This window comes from Rhincodon typus, chromosome 29, assembly GCF_021869965.1.
Source record: "Rhincodon typus isolate 14 chromosome 29, sRhiTyp1.1, whole genome shotgun sequence".
Classification (NCBI taxonomy): Eukaryota; Metazoa; Chordata; class Chondrichthyes; order Orectolobiformes; family Rhincodontidae; genus Rhincodon; species Rhincodon typus.
The window spans coordinates 4,082,205-4,107,659 of NC_063360.1; the positions used below are offsets into that span (position 1 = coordinate 4,082,205).

Sequence of the window (25,455 nt, forward strand, 5' to 3'; positions counted from 1 at the left end):
AACCCCCTTCCCCTCCCCCTTTTCTGATGAAGGGTCTAGGCCCGAAACGTCAGCCTCTCTGCTCCTATGATGCTGCTTGGCCTGCTGTGTTCATCCAGCCCTGCACCTTGTTGTCTCGGATTCTCCAGCATCTGCAGTTCCTACTATCTCTGATTCAACTCTACATTACAGAGTGATGCCAACAGCATGGGTTCAATTCCTGTACAAGTGAAGTCACCATGAATGTCCCACCTTGCCACTTGCCTGAGGCATGGTGACCCTCAGGTTAAACCACCACCAGTTAGCCCCTCTCTCACTCTAATGAGAGAAAGCAGTTATCTGTATTAGTAGCAGTAACTATTCCCACTGAAAATCCTGTTGTTCAAAACCTCTCCTAATAACAAACTGAATTTATATAGCACCTGTAATGTAGCAACAGATCCAAAGATGCTTGACAGGAGATACTTACAGCATTTTGGTTATAGACTAAAGAATGCAAATGTTTAAGCAAATGTTCTTACCCTTTCAGGACAGATCTATTATTGGATGGAGCTCTTGAATAAATAATGGTACCTCATTTGCCTATGAAAGGGGCTTACTGCTGGTGTAATGTGTGTCTATGTATGATGCCTGGATAATGCCCGAGTGAGAATGATGTTGGATATACTTCAGGAATTATTGGAGTGCGACACAGCAGACATTTTTGACTGTATTCTGTACCCAAAGAACAGACACAGGAAGATCCCATTCTGCTGCCGAACCCAGTCCTTGCTCATTCTGTGCTGAAGAACAATTCCTGGAATGGGTTAGTAGATCTACAGACTGTCCTCTCTTCTCTAACATGATATTTCCTTAACATGAGAACCATGATAGGCTTTTCCAATGTGGCACATTAACAGAATCCCACCAGGAACAGTATCTTTAAGCTCCCTGCAGTAAATTCCTGTCTGTATTCAATTGAAAACTTTTTCGGAAACTGTTTGGATTCTTTCATTTAAAGGCAGCCTTTGAAAGAAATTGAGCGGAAAACAGGTTTACTTGTCAACTCCGATGTATTCCTATCAACAAGAGCCTTAGGCCTGGTCTTGGCCTTTTTAAGCATTGCAGGAGTGGTCTCCTTCTCACACAAGCTATACCTAGTATTAATTATTTCAGGGTAAGACCCTCCCTTACACAGACTCTCATAACCACAAGCAAAAAAAGCCTTTGAGAGCTTGGTCAGTCTAATATTATGAATTGAAATACATTTACATATATCACAGGATTATATTGCTGGAGATAACTTGTGCATGTCTATACAGAAATATAAAATATATTGCATAATGTGTGTGTTTGACCACTAATGTTAAGATTCTCCCAGCTCAGTTACCACATGGATCTGTCACAACACCCAGTTTCATGCTACCAATGCACCGAGAAGCCATTTGCTACGCAAGCAGATGTTAACTGCAGCTCCAGTGCTCCATTTCTGTTTGATAGCATTCTACTTCAATCTATTTTGTGGCAAAATTGACAAGTCAATGCCTGTCAGCAGTTTTATGCTTTAAGTACAGCTCGACTGAGAAATGGGACTGAATATATCATACTTCATTATCCACCTTCAAACAAAAACATTGGGAAGATGTATTTTGCTCTCAAGCAGTCTTCACTATTTATTGCCCGCTGACTAACCCTATCTGTGTCCCTTTCATCTGTTACTGAAAACACAATTTCCAATACAAATCTCCTTCAGCACTTATTACTGTCAGACAGACTGCTGAGATTTGCTGACTTTCAGCTCTTAACACAAGAACAAACTTGCATTTTGACAGTGCCATTCATGACCACAGGACATCAAAAAGCACATCCCAGCCAATGAGGCATGTTTAGATTGTTGTCACTGTTGTAATAGAGGAAACGTTTATGCCAAGCAAACTCCCACCAGCAGCATTGAGATAAATATTCAGGTCACTGTTCCATTCTTGTTAGCCACGTTACAAAGGATAAAGTCCCCTACTTTTCTTCAAAAGGTCCTATGAGTCTTTGTTGTCCAAAGTTGGTGAGGCCCCTGCTGGAATACTGTGTCCAGTTCTGGTTGACCTATTATTGGAAGGATATTATTAAGCTGGAAAGGATTCAGAAAAGATTTACCAGGATGTTACTGGGACTGGAGGGTTTGAGAGGCTGATTAGGATGGGACTTTTTTCACTGAAGCATAGGAGTTTGACGGGCAACTTCATAGAGGTTTATAAAATCATGAGGCATGAGCAGTAGAGATAAGATGAAATGGCAAGTGTATTTTCCCCAGGGTCAGGGATTCCAAGACTAGAGGGCATATTTTTAATGTGAGAGGAGAATGATTTAAAAAAGACATGAGGGCAATTTTTTTCACACAGAGTAGTTGGTGCGTGGATAGAACTGCCAGAGTAAGTGGGTACAGTTACAACATTTAAAAGACTTTTAGATAAGTACAAGACCACTCATCCCTCACTCCAGTGGGAATTTCTGTTTTTTCCTGTCTGGCAGTTAGACACACCATTGTTCTGCCATTTTCACATTCTGATCAATTAATCTGAACGAGCAACATTCTCTCTCCCCCAAGCACTACAACACCCAGCACCTACACCCCACCCCCAAACCAACAACTGTGCAAATGCTGCTCCCTCCACACTTCACGTCAGCTCTGATGAAGTGTCATCTAGACTCAAAAAGTTAGCTGGCTCTCTCCTCATAGATGCTGCCTGACCCGCTGTGATTTCCAGCATGAATAAGAAATGTTTGGAGGGATATGGGCCAAGTACTGGCAGGTGGGACTCATTTAGTTTGGGATTATAGTTGATATGGATTGGTTGGACTGCAGGGTCTGTTTCCATGCTTTATGACTCTATGATTCTACTATTGAAAGGAGAGAAAGAACGATTGGTTTGAAAATGAATATTTCTGCCTGTACTTAAAGCTGAGAAGCTTCCAGGAAGAAAATGATGGTGTTGTGGTAATATCACTGGAAAATCCAGATAGCCCAGGACAATATCCTGGGGACCTGGGATCAAATCTCACCATGGCATTGCTGTTCAATTGATAAAAAGGTGGAACTGAAAGCTCATCCTTGTATTAGTGAATAGATTGTTGTTTAAAACACATGTGGTTCACTAATGTCCTTTCATAAAACAAATCTGGTGGCTGGATCCACAGCAATGATTGACTCTTACAGCCTGCTACACTTTAAAAAAAGGACCAGATGTGAGCAGGAGAACATGGAGATTGCAGAGGCACGCTCTGTAATTTTCCAGCCTTTAGATTCAGGGACAGTGCCAGAAGGCTGTACAATTGCAAATGATACACTTTGGTTCAAAGACTGTGTATAAGGTTAAGCCAAGCAAATACAGGCCACAGGCAGACAGTAGATTAACAATAAACTAAATTAATAGTCATCTGGGTAAAGGAAAGATGATTTAAACAAGCAGCATGGCTTTGTTAAAGGCATATTGTACATAACTAATTTGCTTTGGTTTTTTAATTAATTAGCATATTATGGAGGGTTGATATAGGCTGCCTTAACCTCCAAGAAAATATTTGTGAAAGTGTTGTGCAACAGACTTGTAGAGACAGTGAGATTTCATGGAAGTTAAAATAAAAGGACAGTAACAACGTGAAAATGAAATTGACTGTGTGAGAAAACAGAGTCTGAAGTGAATCCTTGTTTTGGAATGCAGGAAGGTTTATAATGGAGGGCGTGTACACACACACACATGCCTTTCTGTAGCTGTAATTTTTCTATTGTTCTAATTGTCTGTGGAAAGAGGGAAAATTTACAGGTTGGAGTTTCTTGTATGTCAATATTATTAATTGCGGAACAGAGTTTACATTGTTAGCTGTCCTGATATACAGGTTTGCTGATAAAGAGTGATCAGTTATGTTAACATCCCTGGTGCAGCACTACTCAATTATTGCTCAGACCTCTGTGTATAAGAGTTGGGACGTCATGTTGAGGTTGTACAGGACATTGGTAAAGTCCCTTCTGGAGTACTGTGCCCAGTTCAATTTGCTCTGTTATAGGAAGGGTATTATTAAATTGTAGATGGTTCAGAAAAGATTTACAGAATGTAGCCAGGAATGGAGGGTTTGAGTTATAAAAATAGACTGAGACTCTATTCACTAGAGGATAGGAGGTTGAGGGGTGACCTTATTGAGATTTATGAAATCATGAGGGGCATAGATAAGGTGAATGTCAAGGGTCTTTTCCCTAGAGTGGGGCAGTTCAAAACAAGGGGGCATATTTTAAGGTGAGAGGAGACAGATTTAAAAAGGACATGAGGGGTAACTTTTTTTACACAGATGAGTGGTTTGTTTGCAAAATCAACTGCCAGAGAATGTGGTGGATGCAGGTACAGTGACATTATTTAAAAGATATTTGGATAAGTTCATGAATAGGAAAGGTTTGGGGGGGATATGGGCCAAACACAAGCAGGTGGGACTAGTTTAGTTTGGGAAACATGGTTGGCGTGGTTAGTTTGGGAACTGGTTGGACCAAAGGGTCTGTTTTCAAGCTGTATGACTCTATTGGTCAGAGTGTCTGGCCCGTGTGAATCTCAGTGTCCCAGGTGAGAATCCCTCTCATTTAAAAAAAGGATTCAGGACTGTGTTAACAAGGTGTAGAGCTGGATGAACACAGCAGGCCAAGCAGCATCATAGGAGCAGGAAAGCTGACGTTTCGGGCCTAGACCCTTCTTCAGAAATGGGGGAGGGGAAGGGGGTTCTGAAATAAATAGGGAGAGAGGGGGAGGCGGATAGAAGATGGATAGAGGAGAAGATAGGTGGAGAGGAAGCAGACAGGTCAAAGAGGCGGGGATGGAGACAGTAAAGGTGAGTGTAGGTGGGGAGGAGATAGGTCAGTCCAGGGAGGACGGACAGGTCAAGGGGGCAGGATGAGATTAGTAGGTAGGAAATGGGGGTGCGGCTTGAAGTGGGAGGAGCGGATCAGTGGGAGGAAGAACAGGTTAGGGAGGCGGGGACGAGCTGGGCTGGTTTTGGGATACAGTAGGGGGAGGGGAGATTTTGAAGCTTGTGAAATCTACATTGATACCATTGGGCTGCAGGGATACCAAGCAGAATGAGAGTTGCTGTTTCTGCAACCTTCGGGTGGCATTGTTGTGGCACTGCAGGAAGCCCAAGATGGACATGTCGTCTGAGGAATGGGAGGGGGAGTTGAAATGGTTCGCGACTGGGAGGTGCAGTTGTTTATTGCGAACTGAGCGTAGGTGTTTTGCAAAGCGGTCTTCAAGCCTCCGCTTGGTTTCCCCGATGTAGAGGAGACCACAACGGGTACAGCGGATGCAGTAGACCACATTAGCAGATGTGCAGGTGAACATCTGCTTGATGTGGAAAGTGCCGGGTGTGGTGGGGCTGGAGGGGAGTGTGGAGCGGACAAGGGAGTCACGGAGAGAGTGGTCCCTCCAGAAAGCAGATAAGGGTAGGGAGGGAAAAATGTCTTTGGTGGTGGGGTCGGATTGCAGATGGTGGAAGTGTCGGAGGATGATGCGTTGGATCCAGAGGTTGGTGGGGTGGTACGTGAGGACGAGGGGGATTCTTTTTTGGTTGTTATTGCGGGGACGGGGTGTGAGGGATGAGTTGCAGGAAATACGGGAGACACGGTTGAGGGCGTTCTCGACCACTGAGCGGGGGGCAGGGGGGCGGCTGGGGGTGGTGGTGGAAGTTGCGGTCCTTGAAAAACGAGGACATCTGAGATGTACCGGAGTGGAATGCCTCATTTTTGGGAGCAGATGCGGCGGAGGCGAAGGAATTGGGAATAGGGGATGGCATTTTTGCAGGAAGGTGGGGTGAGAGGAGGTGTATTCTAGGTAGCTGTGGGAGTCGGTGGGCTTGAAATGGATATCGGTTTCTAGATGGTTGCCCGAGATGGAGACAGAGAGGTCCAGGAAGGTGAGAGAGGTATTTGAGATGGTCCAAGTGAACTTAAGGTTGGGGTGGAAGGTGTTGGTGAAGTGGATGAACTGTTCGAGCTCCCATCCCAGGCCCCAAGAAGACCCACAATGCCCTTATCGGGAGGGAATTCCAGGATTTTGACCCTGCGACACTTAAGGAACTGCAACATATTTCCAAGTCAGGATGGTTCGTGGTTTGCAGAGGAACATGAAGGTGGTAGTGTTCCCATGTATCTGCTGCCCTTGTCCTCCTAGATGGAAGTGATTGCAGGTTTGGAAGGTGCTGTCTGAAGTTCTTTGGTGAATTTCTGCAGTGCTTTTTGTAGATAGTACACACTGCTGCTGCTGCGGTGGTGAAGGGAGTGGATGTATCAATCAAGTGAGCTGCTTGCGTGTTGCTGGAGCTGCACCCATCCAGGCAAGTGGGGTATTCACTCTCCTGACTTGTGACTTGTAGATAGTGGACAGCTTTGGGGCGCCAGGAGGTGAGTTTCTCATCACAGTATTCCTAGCCCCTGACCTGCTCTTGTATTCACTGTGTTTATATGGTGAATCCAGTTGGATTTCTGGTCAACGGTAACACCAGTGAATGTCAAGGGCAGTGGTTAGATTGTCTCTTATTGGAGACGGTCATAGCCTGGCATTTGTGTGGCACGAATGTCACTTGCCACTTGTTAGCCCAAGCCTGGATATTGTCCAGATCTTGTTGTTTTTGAACATTGACTGCTTCAATATCTGAGGAGTCACGAATAGTGGTGAATATTGTGCAATCATCAGCGAACATCCCCACTTCTGACCTTATGATGGAGGGAAGGTCATTGATGAAGCAGCTGAAGACGTTTGGGTCTAGGACATTGCCCTCAGGAACTCCTGCAGAGATGTCCTGGAGCGGAGATGACTGAACTCCAAAAACCACAATCATCTTCCTATGTGCCAGGTATGACTCTAACCACCGGAGCGTTTGCCCCCTGATACCCATTGATTCCAGCTTTGCTAGGGCTCCTTGATGCCACACTCGGTCAAAATGCAGCCTTGATATCAAGGGCTGTCACTCTCACCTCACCTCTGGAATTCAGCTCTTTTGTCCATGTTTGAACCAAGGTTGTAATGAGGTCAGGAGCTGAGTGGCCCTGGCGGAACCCAAACTGGGTATCACCGAGCAGGTTATTGCTGTGCGGGTGCTGCTTGATAGCACTGATGATAACACTTTCAAACACTCTATTGATGATCGACAGTAGGCTGATGGGGCGGTAATTGGCTGGGTTGGACATGCTTTTGTGTACAGGACATATCTGGGCATTTTCCGCATTGCTGGGTAGATGCCAGTATTACAGCTATAGTGGAACAGCCTGGCTAGGGGAGCAGCAAGCTCTGGAGCAAAAGTCTTCAGTACTATTGCCAGAATGATGTCAGGGCCCATAACCTTTGCAGTATCCAGTGCCTCTAATCATTTCTTTACATCACGTGGAGTGAGTCAAATTGGCTGAAGACTACTTTCTGTGATGCTGGGAACCATTGGAGGACGCTGAGATGGATCATCCACTCATCACTTCCGGCTGAAGATTGCTGCGAATGCTTCAGCCTTACCTTTTGCATTGATGTGCTAGGCTCTTCCACCATTGATGGTGGGGATATATGTGAAGCCTTCTCCTCCAGTGAGTTATTGTCTACCACCATTCACGATTGTATATGGCAGGACTGCAAAATAGATCTGATCTATTAGTTGTAGGACCATTTCGCTCCATCTATCACTTGCTGCTTTTGCTGTTTGGCAAATAGTCCTGTTTGGTAGCTTCAACCAGGTAGATAGCCTGGTGCTCTCCTGGCATGCCCTCCTGCACACTCCATTGAACCAGGGTTGATCCCCTGGCTCGATGCTAATGATAGAGCGGGGAATATGCAGGGCCATGAGATTACAGATTGTGCTGGAGTACTGAGGAGCTTAAGGTGGGAATATGTTGCTAGCTACACACGTGTGACTAAAACTCAATTCATTTACACCGATTCACTGGTTAGCCTTTCTTTTTGCCTCCTCCAAATCCCCACCTTGCATTTTATCTTGCTCTCTCTCTTGCACTCACGTGTTGCAGATTATTTGAAGGACCGTCCGGAAAGACCCCTATGGTATATCCAGAGATCACTGCACGCCATACAGCGGTCACAGTATGGGCTGCTATTGTATGGTGGTAATGTCCCTACCTCTGGGCCAGAAGACTTGGTTCAAATCCTACCTGCACCAGAGGTGTGTAATAACAGCTTTAAATAGCCTGGTTGGAAAATATCTATAGCAGTCACCGTGACCAGGCATAGAGGACATGGAGGCCAGGAACAGAAGTGTTGAACAAGTTAAGGGCCCACTCCTGGACGATGCTGATCTCGATTTTCTGCAGCTGCACCTAGCCAGAGGAGATGGTTTCATTAAATTCTTGCAGGTGTGTGGCTGGAGAGGCTTTGAGAGGGCAGGAGATTAACCATTCATTGCTGACCTGCTCCCATTAACACACCGTGTTGACGTGGTCATCATTAGCAGTCTGAAAGAGGATGTCATTGAAAGTCAAAGGGTGGTGCTTAGCCTTTCACTTGTTCAAGACATTTATTATCAGAGGCTTAGGTGGCACACATATCATTTCAACGTCAGCCAATGACTAGTCAATAAAAAAAAGTCAACAGTCAGTTCTGAGGAAATGTAACTCGCCCTGAAATGTCAACTCGGATTTCTCTCCACAGATGCTGCCAGACCTGCTGAGCTTTTCCAGCAATTTCTATTTTTATCAATGATTGGTCAGTGGTCTCAGGTGTTAGTGAGCCTTCCAAGGTGGTAGGATGTCATGAAGGCTCAGAAACACCAGTGAAACATAGCTGGGAGGGATGGGGAGATCTTTGGCTGCATTTGTGAAATTTAATGGCCAGCTTAAAGTTTATATCCTGGGATACATATTGATTGTAAAATTGCTTGACCTCTCCCATTCATTTTGGTGGGTAGACAAGTTCCTGGTATGCTTTCTTGGCTTAAACAAAGCATTGTGCAATGTGTATTTGTTCATAAAATCTTTCCCCTGCTCAAGTTCCATGCATTTTATTGTGGTTAGAACTATGTTCTGTTACAAAGCGAAAGATGGTGTTCCTGCAAACTTTCAGGCTATAAATGCTTCCACCTTATCTTCTGCAATGATGTGTCGGGTTCCTCCATCATTGAGGATGGGGATATTTGACATTTCCTGCAACTTCAACTCATATCGTAATGAACTCTCTTTTGATGGTCTCTCTGCTTGCACGTCCTGTGCTGGCCAGGTAAATCTGAGATTTACATGAGAAACCATCAGGTATGTAAGGCGATGTTAGGCATCAACAAAGGCTCATACACAAGTACATATGACAAGATTGGAACCGAAATATTGGGAATTTCCAAAGCATTCCAATGGTCTGAGCAAGATGCACAATTAAGTATCAATTTTAAGTGAGGAATATTCTCTGAAAAATTCCAAGCAGAATGACAAGTCCAGGCAACCAATATGGGTTGCACAAAACTGGCTGCTTAGGAATAAAGAGGCACTGAAAATCAGTGAGGCATTAAGAAATGTGCATCTCTTGTTTTACACACACTTGGATCTTTAACTTGTGGAGCTACCTGCAGGTTGTTCACTATGAAATAGCCAATGGAGCATCTATCAGTAGCTAGGGAGGGAGAAAGCAACATAGACTAAAAACAGCAAGGAAACTGGAAGCTCTTCTCCCTCAGACCTCCTACATCCCTGCAAGCTCAGAAACTAACCAATTTAAAATAAATTGCAGCATCAAACAATTCACTGAGTTCCTCAGGTAACCTGCAGCCTCACCATTAGTGGAGGAAACAAGGTTGCAGCTAAGCAGTCGGGACTCAAGTTTCAATTCTGCAACTAAAGATGACTCAAAAGAGACTATAAACTAAAATTACATTTTACCTTTCTGTAAAAGACAATCCTCTCTCCCCTCTTCTTGGTAAGCTCATTTCCTGTTAGTGGGTTGGGTTTAATTTTTTGGGGGGATATAGTAGGTAATAAAATGCCACTCTGTTACTCAAGACCATTTCCAACCAGAGAATCTAATCATTGCCCCTTGACAGTCAATAGCATCAGCACTGCTGAATCTCTCAATATCCTGGGAGCTACCATTGACCACAAACTCAACGGGACTAGCCATTTAATTACTGCAGCAATAAGAGCAGGTCAGACGTTGAGAATCCTGAAGCAAATAACTTGCCTTGTAACTCCCTAAAACCTGTCCAGCATCTACAAGGCATAAGTCAGGAGTATATTCCCCACTAACCTGAATGACTGCAGCTCTAACAACACTCAAGAATCTTTACCTCATTCAGTACAAAGTAACCTGTTTATTTGGCACCACATTCACTCCCACCACTGACGCTCAGCAACAGCAGTGTATACTATCACATGATAAAGTGTGTCTACAAGATGCACTGCAAAAATTCATCAAGGTTCCTTATATAGCACCTTCCAAACCCACAGCCACCACCAAGAGCAGCACATACACGGGAAAATCACCACCTACAAGTTCCCCTCCAATCCTCTCACCATCCTGACTTAAATCGCTGCTCCTTCAGTGACACCGGCGCAAAGCCCTGGAACTCTTTCCACAATAGCATGGTACCTAAACCAGACGGACTGCTGTGATTTAGATAGGCAGCTCAGCACCAGCTTTGTGGGGACCACCAGGAATGGGTAATAAATATTAGCCCATGCAGCAATATGCACATTTAATGAATGAGTAAAATTTTTAAAAATATCATTGTGAATTGGCTCTCTCTCTCTTTTTAACCTGATTTTAAAAAAGTTAATTGAGGTGTGATAGTACGCACTAAAATAAAAATATTTGTTGCAACTGATGGAGAAATGGTTTATGGTGAACCCCTCCTCACCTGGCTGAAATAGGAATAGAAGGTTGAAATTTATGATGAAGCCAGGCTGACAATCTATGACAAGGATCAGAGGAAAGAGTTTAGACAGAGACAAACCTCAGACGCTCCCCTGGGTGTAAGCCTGCAATGGAGCAGACTCTCTTTACCAGGACATCCGGCAGGTTAGAGATTTGGTTCTGGTGTGCCTCTGTCCCCATCATTAGTAACATGCCAGTAGAGGTGCAAAGTGGCCCAAAAAGAGGCAATTAATTGGCCCCTCTAAGGGCCTCAATTGGCCTACATGCAAGCACAGGCCTGAGGCCTACCCAAAGCTGGTAAAATCGGAGCAGGGGTGGGTGAATACATTAGTACTTTCATGATGCCCAATATTACAGCCCCATCCTGCGCTGAACCTGTCATCTTGAAACTGCAGAAGATTACGGTCATAATGCATTTCAAAAGATTGAATCAACTATCTCACCACTGCAAGGCTCAACTTGACCTCCATATAAACAGATGCAGGCAAGGAGCTTGCTTTTAATATATTATGCTACTTAAATACTTACAGGTATGTACAGATTGGCTGCAGTTCTATCATTCACCATTGGCTTCCAAGATATAACATAGGAGTGGATAATGGTTGCCGAATTGCAAAGGTTGAAGAATTAAAGGGTTTTCACACAAAAAAGATATTCCTGGCAGCCATTGCAAAAATGGCAGAAAATAAGTCTTATATTGGTATCCGGTATATGTATCAGTGTGAGAGTTATATGACAATTGGAAAATATATGTTAAAATGTGAACATGACTCATCTCCTACAGGAAAGAGACAGGAGGGACAAAATCTTAATGAGCATTCTAGGGTGTTGTCAACTCATCAGAAAGCCTGTGAGACCCCCACACTGCCTCCTCTCGGAAAGGCCCTTTAAACTACACAGAAATCAGGCAGTAGCGAGGCCACCAGTAGGTCCATTCTGGAATCGAGAGCCCGGGCCTAGCATTCCTGCCCAGTGAGAGGTGTTGGCCAGAGCCCAGCAGTTCTTGGACTTGAATATGGCTGCTCAGCACAAGTCCATGATTAAGAAGGATCCAGAACAAAGGCATGTGGTTTTTCAGGGTCAGTGATGGGGCATGGGGGTGGGGAGTGGAGAAGTCAGGGTGGGTGGGTAGCGGTGGGGTTTGCTGGTTCCCTTGGCCTTATGTCCAGTCTCTGAATCAACAACTGAGATCCATTGCTTGAGGGGTCAGTCCCCAAGAGGTGACAAGCTGCCTGCAGGGGCAGCAGTGTCATAGATGCTGCACGCAGCAGGCCCCATTGCAGCTTGGGTAATCCCTCCAGCAGAGGGTTGGTGTTACTGTGGTCCTGAATTGGACACTTAAGGGCCTCCAATGGCAGTAGATTGGGAAGGTCAACAGTGGGCCAGAGTTCCAATTAGGGCAGAGGTGAAATTATTTGGGTGGCCATCACCCTTCAAGTCCCCCTCCCAGCTTCAGGAAGATTTCACCCTGGGCACAGTCTTGATGTTGTTGCCTGATTTCTACATGATGTACAATCAGAAGTGAATTACTCTACGTGATGGAAGCTGGAGAGCGACCATGAATAAAACCTAAAAGGTGAGCTGTTAAGGGTCTGGGGCATAGCTAGAATTTGATTCCAGAAATAGATTTTGGTAAATAGGTAGTGATTCCAATGAAGAATGTCATGCATTTTAATGAAATGTATTAAAAACTGACGACGTTCTCTGATCCATACAGGTGCTGGGATGTGCTAAGGAATCTCACGGGTTATTGGTTCTGTCTGTCTGTTCACAGAAAGAAGAACAATGTTGGATCAGATGCTGCCTTGGAAGAATTTCTGGGGTAATAGCCATTATCATGGAACAGACATCATGGAGGAAATACAACATTCGGTGGGAACAAAGAATAAAGGAGAAAGAGTGAGTGCCAAATGTCAAATTGGTCTAGATACTGGATAGGTGTGAATCCAATGGAAGGCTAAAGATAGGTAGCATGGGGATGAAAACAGGTCTGGCAAATACAGCAGAAGGCAGGGATAGAACAGCAATAATATGCACTGAATCCCAGCAATCCATAAAGGAGCAGTTAATAGGAAGCTATTTTTTGAGCAAAGTACGTGCACAAGGAGGCAGCAGATATGAAAAGAAACCATGGAAGTGGAATAATTGTGTCTTCTGGCCTGGATTCTATAAACCCTGATACTGAGAGGTTCTCCCTCATCCTAGAAGCCCCATCAGACATAAAGGTGAAAGCAAAGGCTATCATTATAATAGATTAGACAAAGAAATAAAGGCGACACAACAGATTTGAAATAGGACTGGAAGCAGAGGTCTTCAGGATGGTGATGTTTTTACTGGTTGCCAATAAACCTGGACACAAATTAATAAGAGATACAACAAGGAATTAGATAGCTAAAGAGAATATGGGGTTTATTCTGATGGGCCACATTAAGAGGTAAACAGCTTGCTGCCATCAGTATTGGAAAAGAACTTGCAGATGGGACTCATGACGAAAGCAAAGCTAATTGCTTGAATTTTCGAAAACAGCTGGTGTTGCAGATATTACAGCGGAATCCCTAAAATCTTTTGTCCACACATTCAGGGGATTAATCAAAACAAAATCAAAAGCAAAAACATTTTTTTCCAGAGTGAGAATTTTCTAATAGAAATCATTTCTGAAAAGAAATGACAAACAAAATGATAAAAACAAAATAAAACTAAACGAAAAATCAGAGGCAGAAGGAAAATTGTGCAAACTGACAAAATATGACTACGGATTGTTTCCAGGGTGCTGTGACTTTTTCCGTTTTGTTGAAAATGGATAAAGGAGATCCTGCAATGTTTTAGTGGTATCATAAAAGGATCTTGATCAAATGGGTCATTGGGCTGAAAAATAGCAGATTGAGTTCAATCTGGATAAGTGCGAGGTATTGCATTTTGGTACAACGAACAAGGGTAGGGCTAATGCAATTAATGGTCGGGCCTTGGGTAGTGTAGTAGAACAGAGGGACCTAGGGGTGCAGGTACGTAATCCTTTGAAGTCTGCATCACATAGAGACAGGGTGGTCAAAAAGGCTTTTGGCATGCTTGCATTTATTGCTCAGTCCTTTCAGTATAGGAGTTTGGACGTCATGTTGAAGTTGTACAGGACATTGGTGAAGCCTCTTCTGAAATACTGTGTCCAGTTCTGGTTGCCCAGTTACAGGAAGGGTATTATCAAGCTGGAGAGAGTTCAGAAGAGATTTACCAGGATGTTGCTGGGTATGGACAGTTTGAGTTATAAACAGAAGCTGGATAGGCTGGGTCTTTTTTCACTGGAATGCAGGAGGTTGAGAGGTGACCTGATAGAAGTTTATAAAATAATGAGAGGTATAGATAGAGCTAATGGTAGTTGTCTTTTTCCTAGGATGGAGGATTTCAAGACTAGAAGGCACATTTTTAAGGTGAGAGGAGAGAGATTTAAAAAAAAGACATGAGAGGCTAATTTTTTTTTACACAAGAGCATGGTTTGCATGTGGAATAAACTTCCTCAGGAGGTGGTGAATGTTGGTACAATTACAACGTTTAAAAGACATTTGGATAAGTACATGAATAAGAAAGGTTTGGATGATATGGGCCCAGTGCAGGCAGGTGGGACTATTTTGTTTGGGATTATGTCTGGGATGGATTGGATGGACTGAAGGGTCTGTTTCTGTGCTGTATGACTCGATGACTCTATAAAGAAAGATATTTGTGCATCTTTATGGTGTATGATTTTTTTGAAAAATTGGATAGGACTGCAGAATGAGAAATGTTTTATTCATTAGACTAGAGTTGAATGTAAAATTGGAGCCAGACTTGTGCGGGGCTTTTGAACATACTGGTTCAGATATCACGCAGAGTGGCTAGGAATAACTTTAAATCAGAAATTCTATTTGGAGAGCATTTGTCTCATTCTTAATTGTACTTAGCAATTACAGACAGATGCTGCAACATCTGAAGAAGAGAAGGAAAAGTAAACTTTAACTGTGTCTTTTTAAAGGAAAGTTTCTTTTGTGGCAATGATACAGTAATATTAAATCTTCAGACAACCACTGCTCGCGCCATGTCTTTAAACATGCACTGCCGACCATTGCGTCCCCTGTAAATGGACGCAGACTGACACTATAGTTATTGGGAGGCACAGTGACTCAGTGGTTAGCATCAAGCCAGAGACCTGGGTTTGATTCCACCCTTGGGCGACTGTCTATATAGAGCTTGCATGGTCTCCCCATCTCTGTGTTGGTTTCTTCTGGGTGCTCTGGTTTCCTCTCACAGTCCAAAGATGTGCAGGTGTGGAGGATTGGCTATGCTAAATTGCCCATAGCGTCCAGGGACGTACAGGCTAGGTGGGTAAGCCATGGGAAATGCAGAGGTACAGGGATAGTGTAGGGGGACTGGTCTGGATCGGATGCTGTTTGGAGCAATGGCGTGGACTCGATGGGCTGAATGGCCTGCTTCCACACTGTAGGGATTCTATGATACTACTGGGTCAGGAGGTATATGTTTGCAATATGAAACTATGCAAATAAATGCTTACCACAATGTGTAAATATTGGCTTCAGTTCCATTTTTCATCAACTGACTTTCTTGATTATAACATGGAAGTTTAGTTTAGAGGGTTAGAATTGAAAAACACTGAAGTTATATCAAATTTATACTGAACCTTTGTTTGAAAACTCAGAACTGGAATAGTTTTAGTCTCCATATTGTGAAAAGGGTATGGAATTACTGGGGAAGGGACGGAATAGATGACAGTAGGACTAAGAAGTTCTACTAATGGGGAAAGATTGAACAAGCCAGGATTATTTCATCTCATCAGGAGAAAGCTGAAAAGTATGAATTTACTTCAGGATTACGAAAAGTTTTTTTACACGTGGGGTTGGTGAGAATGTGACATGGATGACACAAAGGGTAGTTCAGGCAAACAGAACTGTCTCAGCCCATGCTGGAGGAACAAACATGAGGAAATGCTGATTACAGGGGCCTGATAGAAGATCTCAAATACTAACTCCTTCAGTTCCAAGGTTGGAAGGGCATTTGATCAGTCGAGAGGGTGAGGGATAGGGTTCTGTCTGGAGGCTAGGGTAGGAGAAGGCTTGCGGCAGTCTAAGTCACAATTGAGGTCCTTAAGTTGGCATTAAGGGGCTCATTGCGCCAATGATGATCTTCAGCCAATGGAGATGGGGGTGGGGGGGTGGAGGTGTTGGTGGGGGGTAAGACAAGGGGAAAGACTGGCAAGGTTTGCTGGATTTGTTTGCAGCATGTGGGAGGATGTACACTTTCAATCCTCCCAACCCCTGACTCTCTCATTAAATTCTATTGTTCTCTCCCTACAGATGCTGCCAGCCCTCCTCAGTAGTGTCCAATACTTGCTGTTTTTATTTCAGAGTTTTAGCATCCGTAGTACTTGGATTTCACGTCAGAAAAGAATGATTGGGTTTGATGTAGTAAGACCAGACCAGATGGGCTGAATGGCCTGATGCTGTGCAGGACATCTATGGTAACGGCGTAATTTTAACATCAGCTAATCTAGCCCATGTGTTCACATGCAACATCCCAGCATTCTGTGATTTGCTGACCCTGTTTGTTGTTGCCATGCCAACTTTTCAATGCGATAACTACTGTGGAACATCCTATAGAATATTTCGTAGAATCATAGAATTTTACGGTACAGAAGGAGACCATTTGATCCATCATGTCTGTACTGGCTCCTGAAAGATGTACCCAAGTAGTCCTATTCTCCAGCGCTATCTTTGTCACCCTCTAACTTCAACCCTTTCAAATATATATCCAGTTTTCTTTATGAAACATCCTAAGGAATCCGCCTCCACCACTCTTCAAAACCTAACAACTCTCTGAGGAAAGAAGTTTCTCCTCATCTCACTCCCAGTTGACAATCTTGAAATTCTGACCTCTGGTTGCTGACATACCAACTAGTGGAAACAGAGTAGCCTTTTTCACCCTGTTTGATACAGTCTTCATGTTCCCCTGTCCTCACCGAGTAGTCACAAGTTTGATCAGTATCTGCAGGGCAATATGAACTTTCATTTACATCTAATCTCTTATCCCTCCTCCATGGGCCCCTTCTTGGGTGCTTGTGTGTGAAGGCAGGTCTGGGACAACAGACACCCAGCAGATTCTACAATCTCTTAGTGCAATTTCCACGATACATAGAACATAGAACTGTACAGCACAGTACAGGCCCTTTGGCCCACGATGTTGTGCCGAACTTTTACCCTAAACCTAAGGTCTATCTAACCTCCATCCCTACCTTATACTATCATTCAAATGCTTATCTAATAGCAGCTTAAAAGACCCTAACGAGGCTGACTCCACTACCCTCTCTGGCAATGCATTCCACACCCCTACAACTCTGAGTAAAGAACCTACCTCTGACATCTCCCCGATATCTACCTCCACTCACTTTAAAACTATGCCCCCTCATAATAGCTACCTCCACCCGAGGAAAAAGTCTCTGGCTGTCCACTCTATCTATACCTCTGATCATTTTGTACGCCTCTATCAAGTCACCTCTCATCCTTAGTCGTTCTAAAGAGAAAAGCCCTAGCTCTCTCAACCTTTCCTCGTAAGACCTTCCCTCCATTCCAGGCAGCATCCTGGTAAATCTCCTCTGCACCTTTTCCAACGTGTCCACATCTTTCCTGTAATGAGGCGACCAGAATTGGACACAATACTCCAGATGTGGCTGAACCAGGCTTTTGTACAGCTGGAACATAACTTCACGGCTCTTGAACTCAATCCCTCTATTAATGAAAGCTAACACACCATACGCCTTCTTAACAACTCTATCCACCTGGATGGCAGCTTTCAGGGAACTGTGAACATGAACCCCAAGATCCCTCTGCTCCTCCACACTGCCAAGAATCTTTCCGTTAACCCTGTATTCTGCTTTCAAGTTTGTCCTTCCAAAATGAATCACCTCACACTTTTCAGGTTAAACTCCACCTGCCACTTCTCAGCCCAGCTTTGCATCCTATCAATGTCCCTTTGTAACCTAGAACAGACTTCTGCACTGTCCACAACGTGACCCACCTTCGTATCATCCGTGAACTTACTAATCCACCCTTCCACTCCTACATCCAAATCATTTACAAAAATCACAAATAGAAGAGGACCCAGAACAGATCCTTGTGGTACACCACTCGTAACTGAGCACCATGTTGAATATTTTCCGTCCACTACCACCCTTTGTCTTCTAAGGGTCAGCCAATTCTGAATCCAATCTGCCACATTTCCCCCTATCCCATGCCTCCTTACTTTCTGCATGAGCCTAACATGGGAACCTTAGCAAACGCCTTACTTAAATCCATGTTTACCACATCCACTGCTCTACCTTCATCCACGTATTTGGTCACCTCTTCAAAGAATTCAATAAGGTTTGTGAGGCATGATCTACCCCTCAAAAATCCATGCTGACTATCACGAATCAAACTGTGCCTTTCCAAGTGATCATAAATCCTATCTCTCAGAGCTCTTTCCAATAATTTGCCCACCACTGACGTAAGACTAACTGGCCTGTAATTTCCGGGGTTATCCCTATTCCCTTTTTTGAACAAGGGAATGATGTTTGCCATGCTCCAATCTTCCAGCACTATACCTGTGAACCGTGAGGATGAAAAGATCAATGCCGAAGGCCCTGCAATCTCTTCCCTCGCTTCCCATAGAATCCTTGGATAAATCCCATCAGGCCCGGGGGACTTATCTATCTTCAAGTTCCTCAAAATTCCAAGTACATCTTCCTTACTAACATCCACCTCCTCTAGCCTACTAGCCTGTTTCACACTGTCCTCCCCTACAATGAGGTCCGTCTTAGTTGTGAATACCAAAGAACAGTATTCATTAAGGACCTCTCCTATCTCTTTAGTCTCCGTACACAAATTCCCTTTACAATTCTTGATCGGCCCTACCCTTTGTCTGGTCATTCTCTTATTCCTCACGTACGTGTAAAATGCCTTGGGGTTTTCCTTGATCTTACCTGCCAAGGTTTTCTCATGCCCCCTTATAGCTCTCATAAGCCCTTTCTTCAGATCCTTCCTGGCTAACTTGTATCCCTCTAGAGCCTTTTCCGTTCCTTGTTTCCTCAACCTTATATAAGCACCCTTCTTCCTCGTAACCAGTCGTTCGACCTCTCTTGAGAACCAAGGCTCCCTCACTCAACCGCATCTTCCCTGCCTGCTAGGGACAAACATATCGAGCACATGCAGTATGCATTCCTTAAGCAATCTCCACCTTTCTATAGTGCTCTTCCCTGAAAGCATCTGTTCCCATTTTATGTTACCCAGTTCATGCCTAACAGAATTACAATTACCCTTCTCCAATTATAAACCTTACCTTGCCGTATGTACCTATCCTGTTCCATAACTATTGTAAAAGTAACAGAGTTATGATCGCTACCACCAAAATGCTCTCCTACCAACAAGTCTAACACTTGGCCCAGTTCATTGCTAAGCACCAAATCCAAAGTGGCCTCTCCTCGTGTTGGTCTATCTAGATATTGTGTCAGGAATCCTTCCTGAACGCACTGGACAAAATCTGTTCCATCTAAACTATTACGACTAAAAAGTTTCCAATCAATATTTCGAAAGTTGAAGTCACCCATGACTACGACCCTGTGACTTCTGCACCTTTCCAGTATCTGTCTCCCAATCCGCTCCTCCACTTCTCTGCAACTGTTAGGGGGTCTGTAAAAAAAAAAACCCCAACAAAGCGACTGCTCCCTTCTTGTTCCTGACCTCAAGCCAAACTGACTCTGTAGACATATCATTCTCCAACTGCCTTTCAGTAGCTGCTATACTAGCCCTGACTAGCAATGCCACTCCCCCGTCTCTTTTACCACCCTCCTTATTTCTTTTAAAGCATCTAATTCCCGGAACTTCCAACAACCATTCCTGTCCCCGAGTTACCCAAGTTTCTGTAATGGCCACAACATTGTAGTTCCAAGTACCGACCCATGCTCTAAATTCATCCACCTTATTTCTGATACTTCCAGCATTGAAGTATACATACTTCAAACCATCTCTGTGTCCACAATTTCGCTCCCTCGGCCACATTTCTTTATTAACAACCTCACTCCCTGTTGTGTCTGTTGGAAGGCCGAATACCTCATCCTCTGAATTATAAATCCGGTTCCCCACCCCCTGCCAATCTAGTTTAAACCATACCGTACAGCTCGAGCAAACCTCCCTCCCAGGATATTTGTCCCCTTCCGGCTCAGGTGCAACCCGTCCTTCCTGTACAGGTCCCACCTTCCCCAGAATGTGCTCCAATTATCCACATAATGGAAACCCTCCCTCCTACACCAGCCCTGTAGCCACATGTTTAGCTGCACACTCTCCCTATTTCTTACCTCATTATCACGTGGCACTGGTAGAAATCCAGAGATAACTACCCTTTTGTTCCTGGACTTCAGCTTCCAACCTTCCTCCCTGAACTCGTTTTTCACATTCTCAGTCCTTTTTCTACCTATATCATTGGTACCGATGTGTACCATGACTGCTGGTTGCTCACTCTCCCCCTTAAAGATCTTGAAGGCACGATCCGAGACATCACGGACCCTGGCACCCGGGAGGCAACATACCATCCGTTCATCTTGTTCGCTTTCACAGAACTGCCTGTCTGTGCCTTTAACTATTGAATCCCCCATTACAATTGCTGTCCTATTCTCCCCTCTTCCATTCTGAGCCACAGAGCCAGACCCTGTACCAGAGACTCGGTCCTTGTGGCTTACCCCTGGTAGCTTGTCCCCCCCCCAGAATTATCCAAAACAGTATTCTTATTGTTGAGGGGAACGACCACAGGGGATCCCTGCATTGACTGTTTCCTTCCCTTCCCTTTCCTTAATGTCACCCAACAACCTCTAGAAACATATCCAGGCCAACATTCATCCCTCAGCCAACTTTGCTCAAACAGGTTTCTGGTTATTACAATGGCTGTTTTGCAGGAGCTTGGCTGGGTGCAAATTGACTGTATTTCCCTCAATACAACAATGACTATACTTCTCAAATGATATAGATTTAGATTTAGGTTTTATTGTCATGTGTACTCAAGTACGGGGTACAAGAGTACAGTGAACAGTGTATAACATTGCTATTCATGGCACCATCTTAGGTACTAAGTACCTCAGTATAAAATCTTAGTTACAGAAGTAGAAAAATGAAGAAATAAGTTAAAAAGTTTGGCACTACAGTCTTCTCAGTATAAAAATGGAAAAATAAAAAAAGATAAAAAATCACATTCTTCACTTGCTTTAAAATGATTGTGAAGGGTGCTATCTAAATGCAAGATTGTTTTTTATCCGCCTGACTACTTTAGTATCCAGTACTAGAACAATGCTCTTCCTCATTGCATATATTTATAATTTACATCCGTTACTTCACAAATTAAAGCAGAATAAATGAGCAGGTTTTCTTCTTTGTCTCCGTTGCTTTCCCATACCATGATGATCGAATATTAGGGCACTGCCCTGTTTCAAAATAATAAGGATAAATAACATGAGAATTGCTCCATTGGAGAACGAGTCTGGGGAATTAATCACAGAAAACTAGGAAACAAATTGAATGGATATTTTACAGGTCTTCACGACAAAGGAAACCAATAGACATTCCAGGAAGGATCACAGTTTTAAAATAAGGGGTCATCCAGTTAGAGCAGAAATGAGGAGAAATCTTCCTTTCAAAAGGTCATGAATCTTTAGAATTCTTTATCCAGAGGTCGGTGGAAGCTGTGTCAATGAATATTTTTAAGACAGAGGTAAATAGATTTTTGACTAGATTTCATCAGAGGTTATCAGGGGTAGGCAAGAATGTAGAGATGAGGCCAAATCAGATCAGTCATAATCTTAACGAGTGGTGTTGCAGGCTCAAGGAGCTGAATGTCTACTCCTACTCCTGATTCACGTAAGAATGACCTCAGTGAGAACACTCAATGTAATTGTCTTTGACAATTGCCTGGCTTTCCACAGTCTCAGAATGGGCTCTGTAAGGGAGCTTTGGATCTAACCTGAAATGGAAGATGGATTGCGGTACAGCTGAAATACCAGCAGAGTTCTGCAAATCAGAACAATCAAGTGGTGCACATTTTTAGCTGTGCAAGATAATGTTGCTTTTCCAAGTAATGAGGTAGCATCAGGACTCTTGAGTTAAGGAAAGATTACCTGCCGACAGCCCTTGGATTGGTCAAATTGCAATTTATTTCAGGTCTGTAATTACCGAGCAGCGAAAGACATGCAGAGACAGCAAACTGAAAACATCTCCCTCTCTGACTTTCGCCCAGTGTGACGGAAAACGCAGGAACACCAAGAAATTTAAGAGAAGGAAAGCTGATACAAGTCCTGGGCCCTTTGGATCAACAACTGAAATGGAGAACAACAATCACATCACAGACACCTAACCTTAGTGTGACATAATTGCTAAAAAAAAAAATCAGAAGGAACTGAGAGGCAATTTAACCCGCCTTTGAGATCTAGACTATTGATCTTCAAAATGTTGTTTTTTCCTGTCTATATGTTTCCACTGTTACCATTTGTGACAAAGTCTATTTTAAGAAAAAATGATTGTGTGCATTTTGGGGTTTTTAAAGGGTTACAGTTTAAATCACCTGGTAACACATTTGTCATCCTTTCTTTCCTCAGTCATTTGTTAAAGAATTACATCATGACAGCTCATTTTGCACAGATCTGTAGTTCATCTCCTTCTCTGAAAAGACCCAGTTAAGACACTCACCCAACACCAATCATCCTTTCAGTCTCAATCAATGCCAGCTTGAGAGGATCAAGGACAGGCAGCCGAGACTCTGCTCAATTTGCCAAATAGTCTGTAGGGTTCAGTCACAGGTAGCCAAGGTGCTTAAGATGGCGTTTAGCATGCTTTCCTTCATCGCTCAGACCTCTGAGTAAAGGAGTTGGGATGTCATGTTAAGGTTGTATGGCACATTGGCGAGGCCTCTTCTGAAGTATGGTGCCCAGTTCTGGTTGCCTTCCTCTAGGAAGAATATTATCAAATTGGACAGTGTTCCGAAAAGTTTAGTGAAATGTTGTAGGGAATGGAGAGTTTGAGTTATAAAATAGGCTGGATAGATTGGGACATTTTCACTGGAGTGTAGGAGGTTGAGGGGTGACCTTATAGAGGTTTATAAAATCACAAGGGGCATAGATAAGGTGAATAGCAAGGGTCTTTTTCCTGGGGGAAAAGAGTTCAAAACTATGTAAGGTGAGAGGAGAAAGTTTTAAAAAGCACATGAGGGGTAAGTTTTTTTTTTACACAGAGAGTGGTTCGTGTGTGAAGTGAACTACCAGAGGAAGTGGTGGATTGCAGGTACAATTACCACATTGAAAAGACATTTGGATAAGTACATGAATAGGAAAGGTTTGGAGGGATATGGGCCAAATGCAAGCAAGTGGGACTAGTTTAGTTTAGCAACATGGTTGGCATGGAAGAAGTCAGACTGAAGGGTCTGTTCCCATGCTGTGTGACTCTATGACTTTATAACAGCTGGGCCATTATTTTATCTATTGACTGTAACAGCTCCTGAGAGATGGGGGAAGCTACATAATCCTGGACCGTTACATCCATCTCTTTCACTGAACGATGGAGTGGGTTCTTATTGTAATTATTCACTGTCAGGAAACCGTCCTTCACTTAATGCTAAAGTTGTAGTTTACAAATGTCATTGCCTAGAGCCAACTGACCCCTCATTCATCACCAAATTGGGTTAATGACCTAATCCATCCTTTTATGTCTCAAGTGCCAGATATTTGCCTAACTAAAGGCACCATTAAAATTGGAAGAGTGCATATTGGTTTGGCAAGGTCAAGAAAGCTAATAGGGAAATCATGGGGAACCTTATTACTGAAGGCTGATTCAAAAGTGAAGCTTCATTATTATACAGTGGAAGGGAACATAGGTGCAGTTAAGGGAAAGCTAGAAAAGCAGGAGCAATAAGATATGCTGATAGGGTTTGATAAAGAGAAGGCTTGAGGAGAAGATAAACACCAGCCTTGATCAGTTGAACTAAATGGCCTGTTTCTCCATAATGGACTCAGATGTAATTCTATGGAACATGTGAACTGCTTTTAGATTACAATATGGCCGACACAGCTGAGAAGTGTTCACTATCCATTGTGCTGGCTGTACTTCAGCTGGTGGTTTGTAATTCTCCGAGTCAGAAAGTTTCACTGCAAACATTCAAGCCAGGCTAGTACTGAAATACTGCACGGTCAGAAGTTAAACATTAAGATACTTGGTTTCTCTGGAGAACACGAAAGATTCCATAACCAATTCTGACAAATAAAAAGGGAATTATCCCTCATGCACCAGCCAAAATTTGGCCCTTGAGCAATATGACTATAAAAACCGGTTTTCTTATAATTGTCGCATTGTTGTTTGTGGGATCCTGCTGTGCACCTGCTTTTCTGACATTACAACAGCAGTCACAGTTTGAAAGTAATTGATTTGCTAGGCACCTAAAGGTTATGTGGGATGCTGCGTCAAGTCTTTCTTTCTTTTGAATGTCTGTTGGAGGATAAACAGCCCAGGTTGAAATGCAGTGTGAACATTACCAGGCTGAGGAGATATATTTATAGAAATGGCCTTCTGATGTATGAAGCACCAACTGGAGTGAAATGATTGTAAAACACAGAGAGATGCAAAGGGAAACTTGTGTATTGGGAGTGAACAGGTGTCAGTCAGAATCTCTTTCTACTCTTTCCCTGTTCCATTTATGTACAGTTAGCAATGCTTGCCTCCAACACACTGCACAGTGACAAGACTCACCTCGACAAAGTAGAAGCAGGGAAGTAAGGTCATGCTGTCCTTCGAGAGCTTCTTCTTCTGCATGTCTTTTGCAGAGATCATTTTGACGCTTTCTGCCAAAAGACAAAGGCCAAATCACATATTCTGCCGAACAGAAAGAAAGAATAGTTACGTCAATTTCATTTTAAGTTAACATGGCCAAGTTTGTTGTGTAATGCAATGTGTGTCATGAGTGAATACATCAAATAATGCATATGCTAATCATTACAGCATGTCTGCTAATCGATGCAAATCACAAATAACAGAACTTTGTTGTAAATTGTACTCAATTCACAGTTATAGTGCAGAAATCAACCATTCAATGCAGCACAGTTTTGTAGATTGTTAGAGCACAGAAGTAATGACAGAGTTCTGGACTAATGCTCCATCAAAACAGGTTCAAATCCCACATACGACTTGGTGGAATCTCAATTTGATTAATAAACGAGTCTGGAATAAAGTGCTAGTCTAATAGTGACCACAAATATCTACTGGATTCTTCTAAGAACTGATCTGGGTAATGAATGTCCTTCAGCAGAAAAAATCTGTGATCTTTGCCCAATCCATGTGGTGCATATGAAGCCATGTAATGTGTGGCTGACTCCTAACTGTCCCCAGAGAGGTTTATCAAGCAATCCACACATAGCAAATCATTACAAGATAATAGAAGATTGAAACCAGACAGACCACTGACCTCCAGAGACAGCACACTGTACTAAATAAAAACCAAAAGAACTGCGGATGCTGTAAATGAGGAACAAGAACAAAGTTGCTGGAAAAGCTCAGCAGGTCTGGCAGCATCTGTGGAGGAGAAA

The 25,455-nt window shown here is 43.4% G+C and overlaps 1 protein-coding gene across 1 annotated transcript in view; it reads right to left on the bottom strand.

The window, feature by feature from the left end:
* The window catches only part of LOC109937632 (phospholipid phosphatase-related protein type 3-like), a 109,272-nt gene that overhangs the window by 48,071 nt on the left and 35,746 nt on the right, over positions 1-25,455 (bottom strand). The window contains exon 2 of the mRNA XM_048613891.1: positions 24,623-24,745. Coding sequence (XP_048469848.1) covers positions 24,623-24,703 — 81 coding nt within the window. The 5' untranslated portion in view covers positions 24,704-24,745. The remainder of the gene's footprint in view (positions 1-24,622; positions 24,746-25,455) is intronic.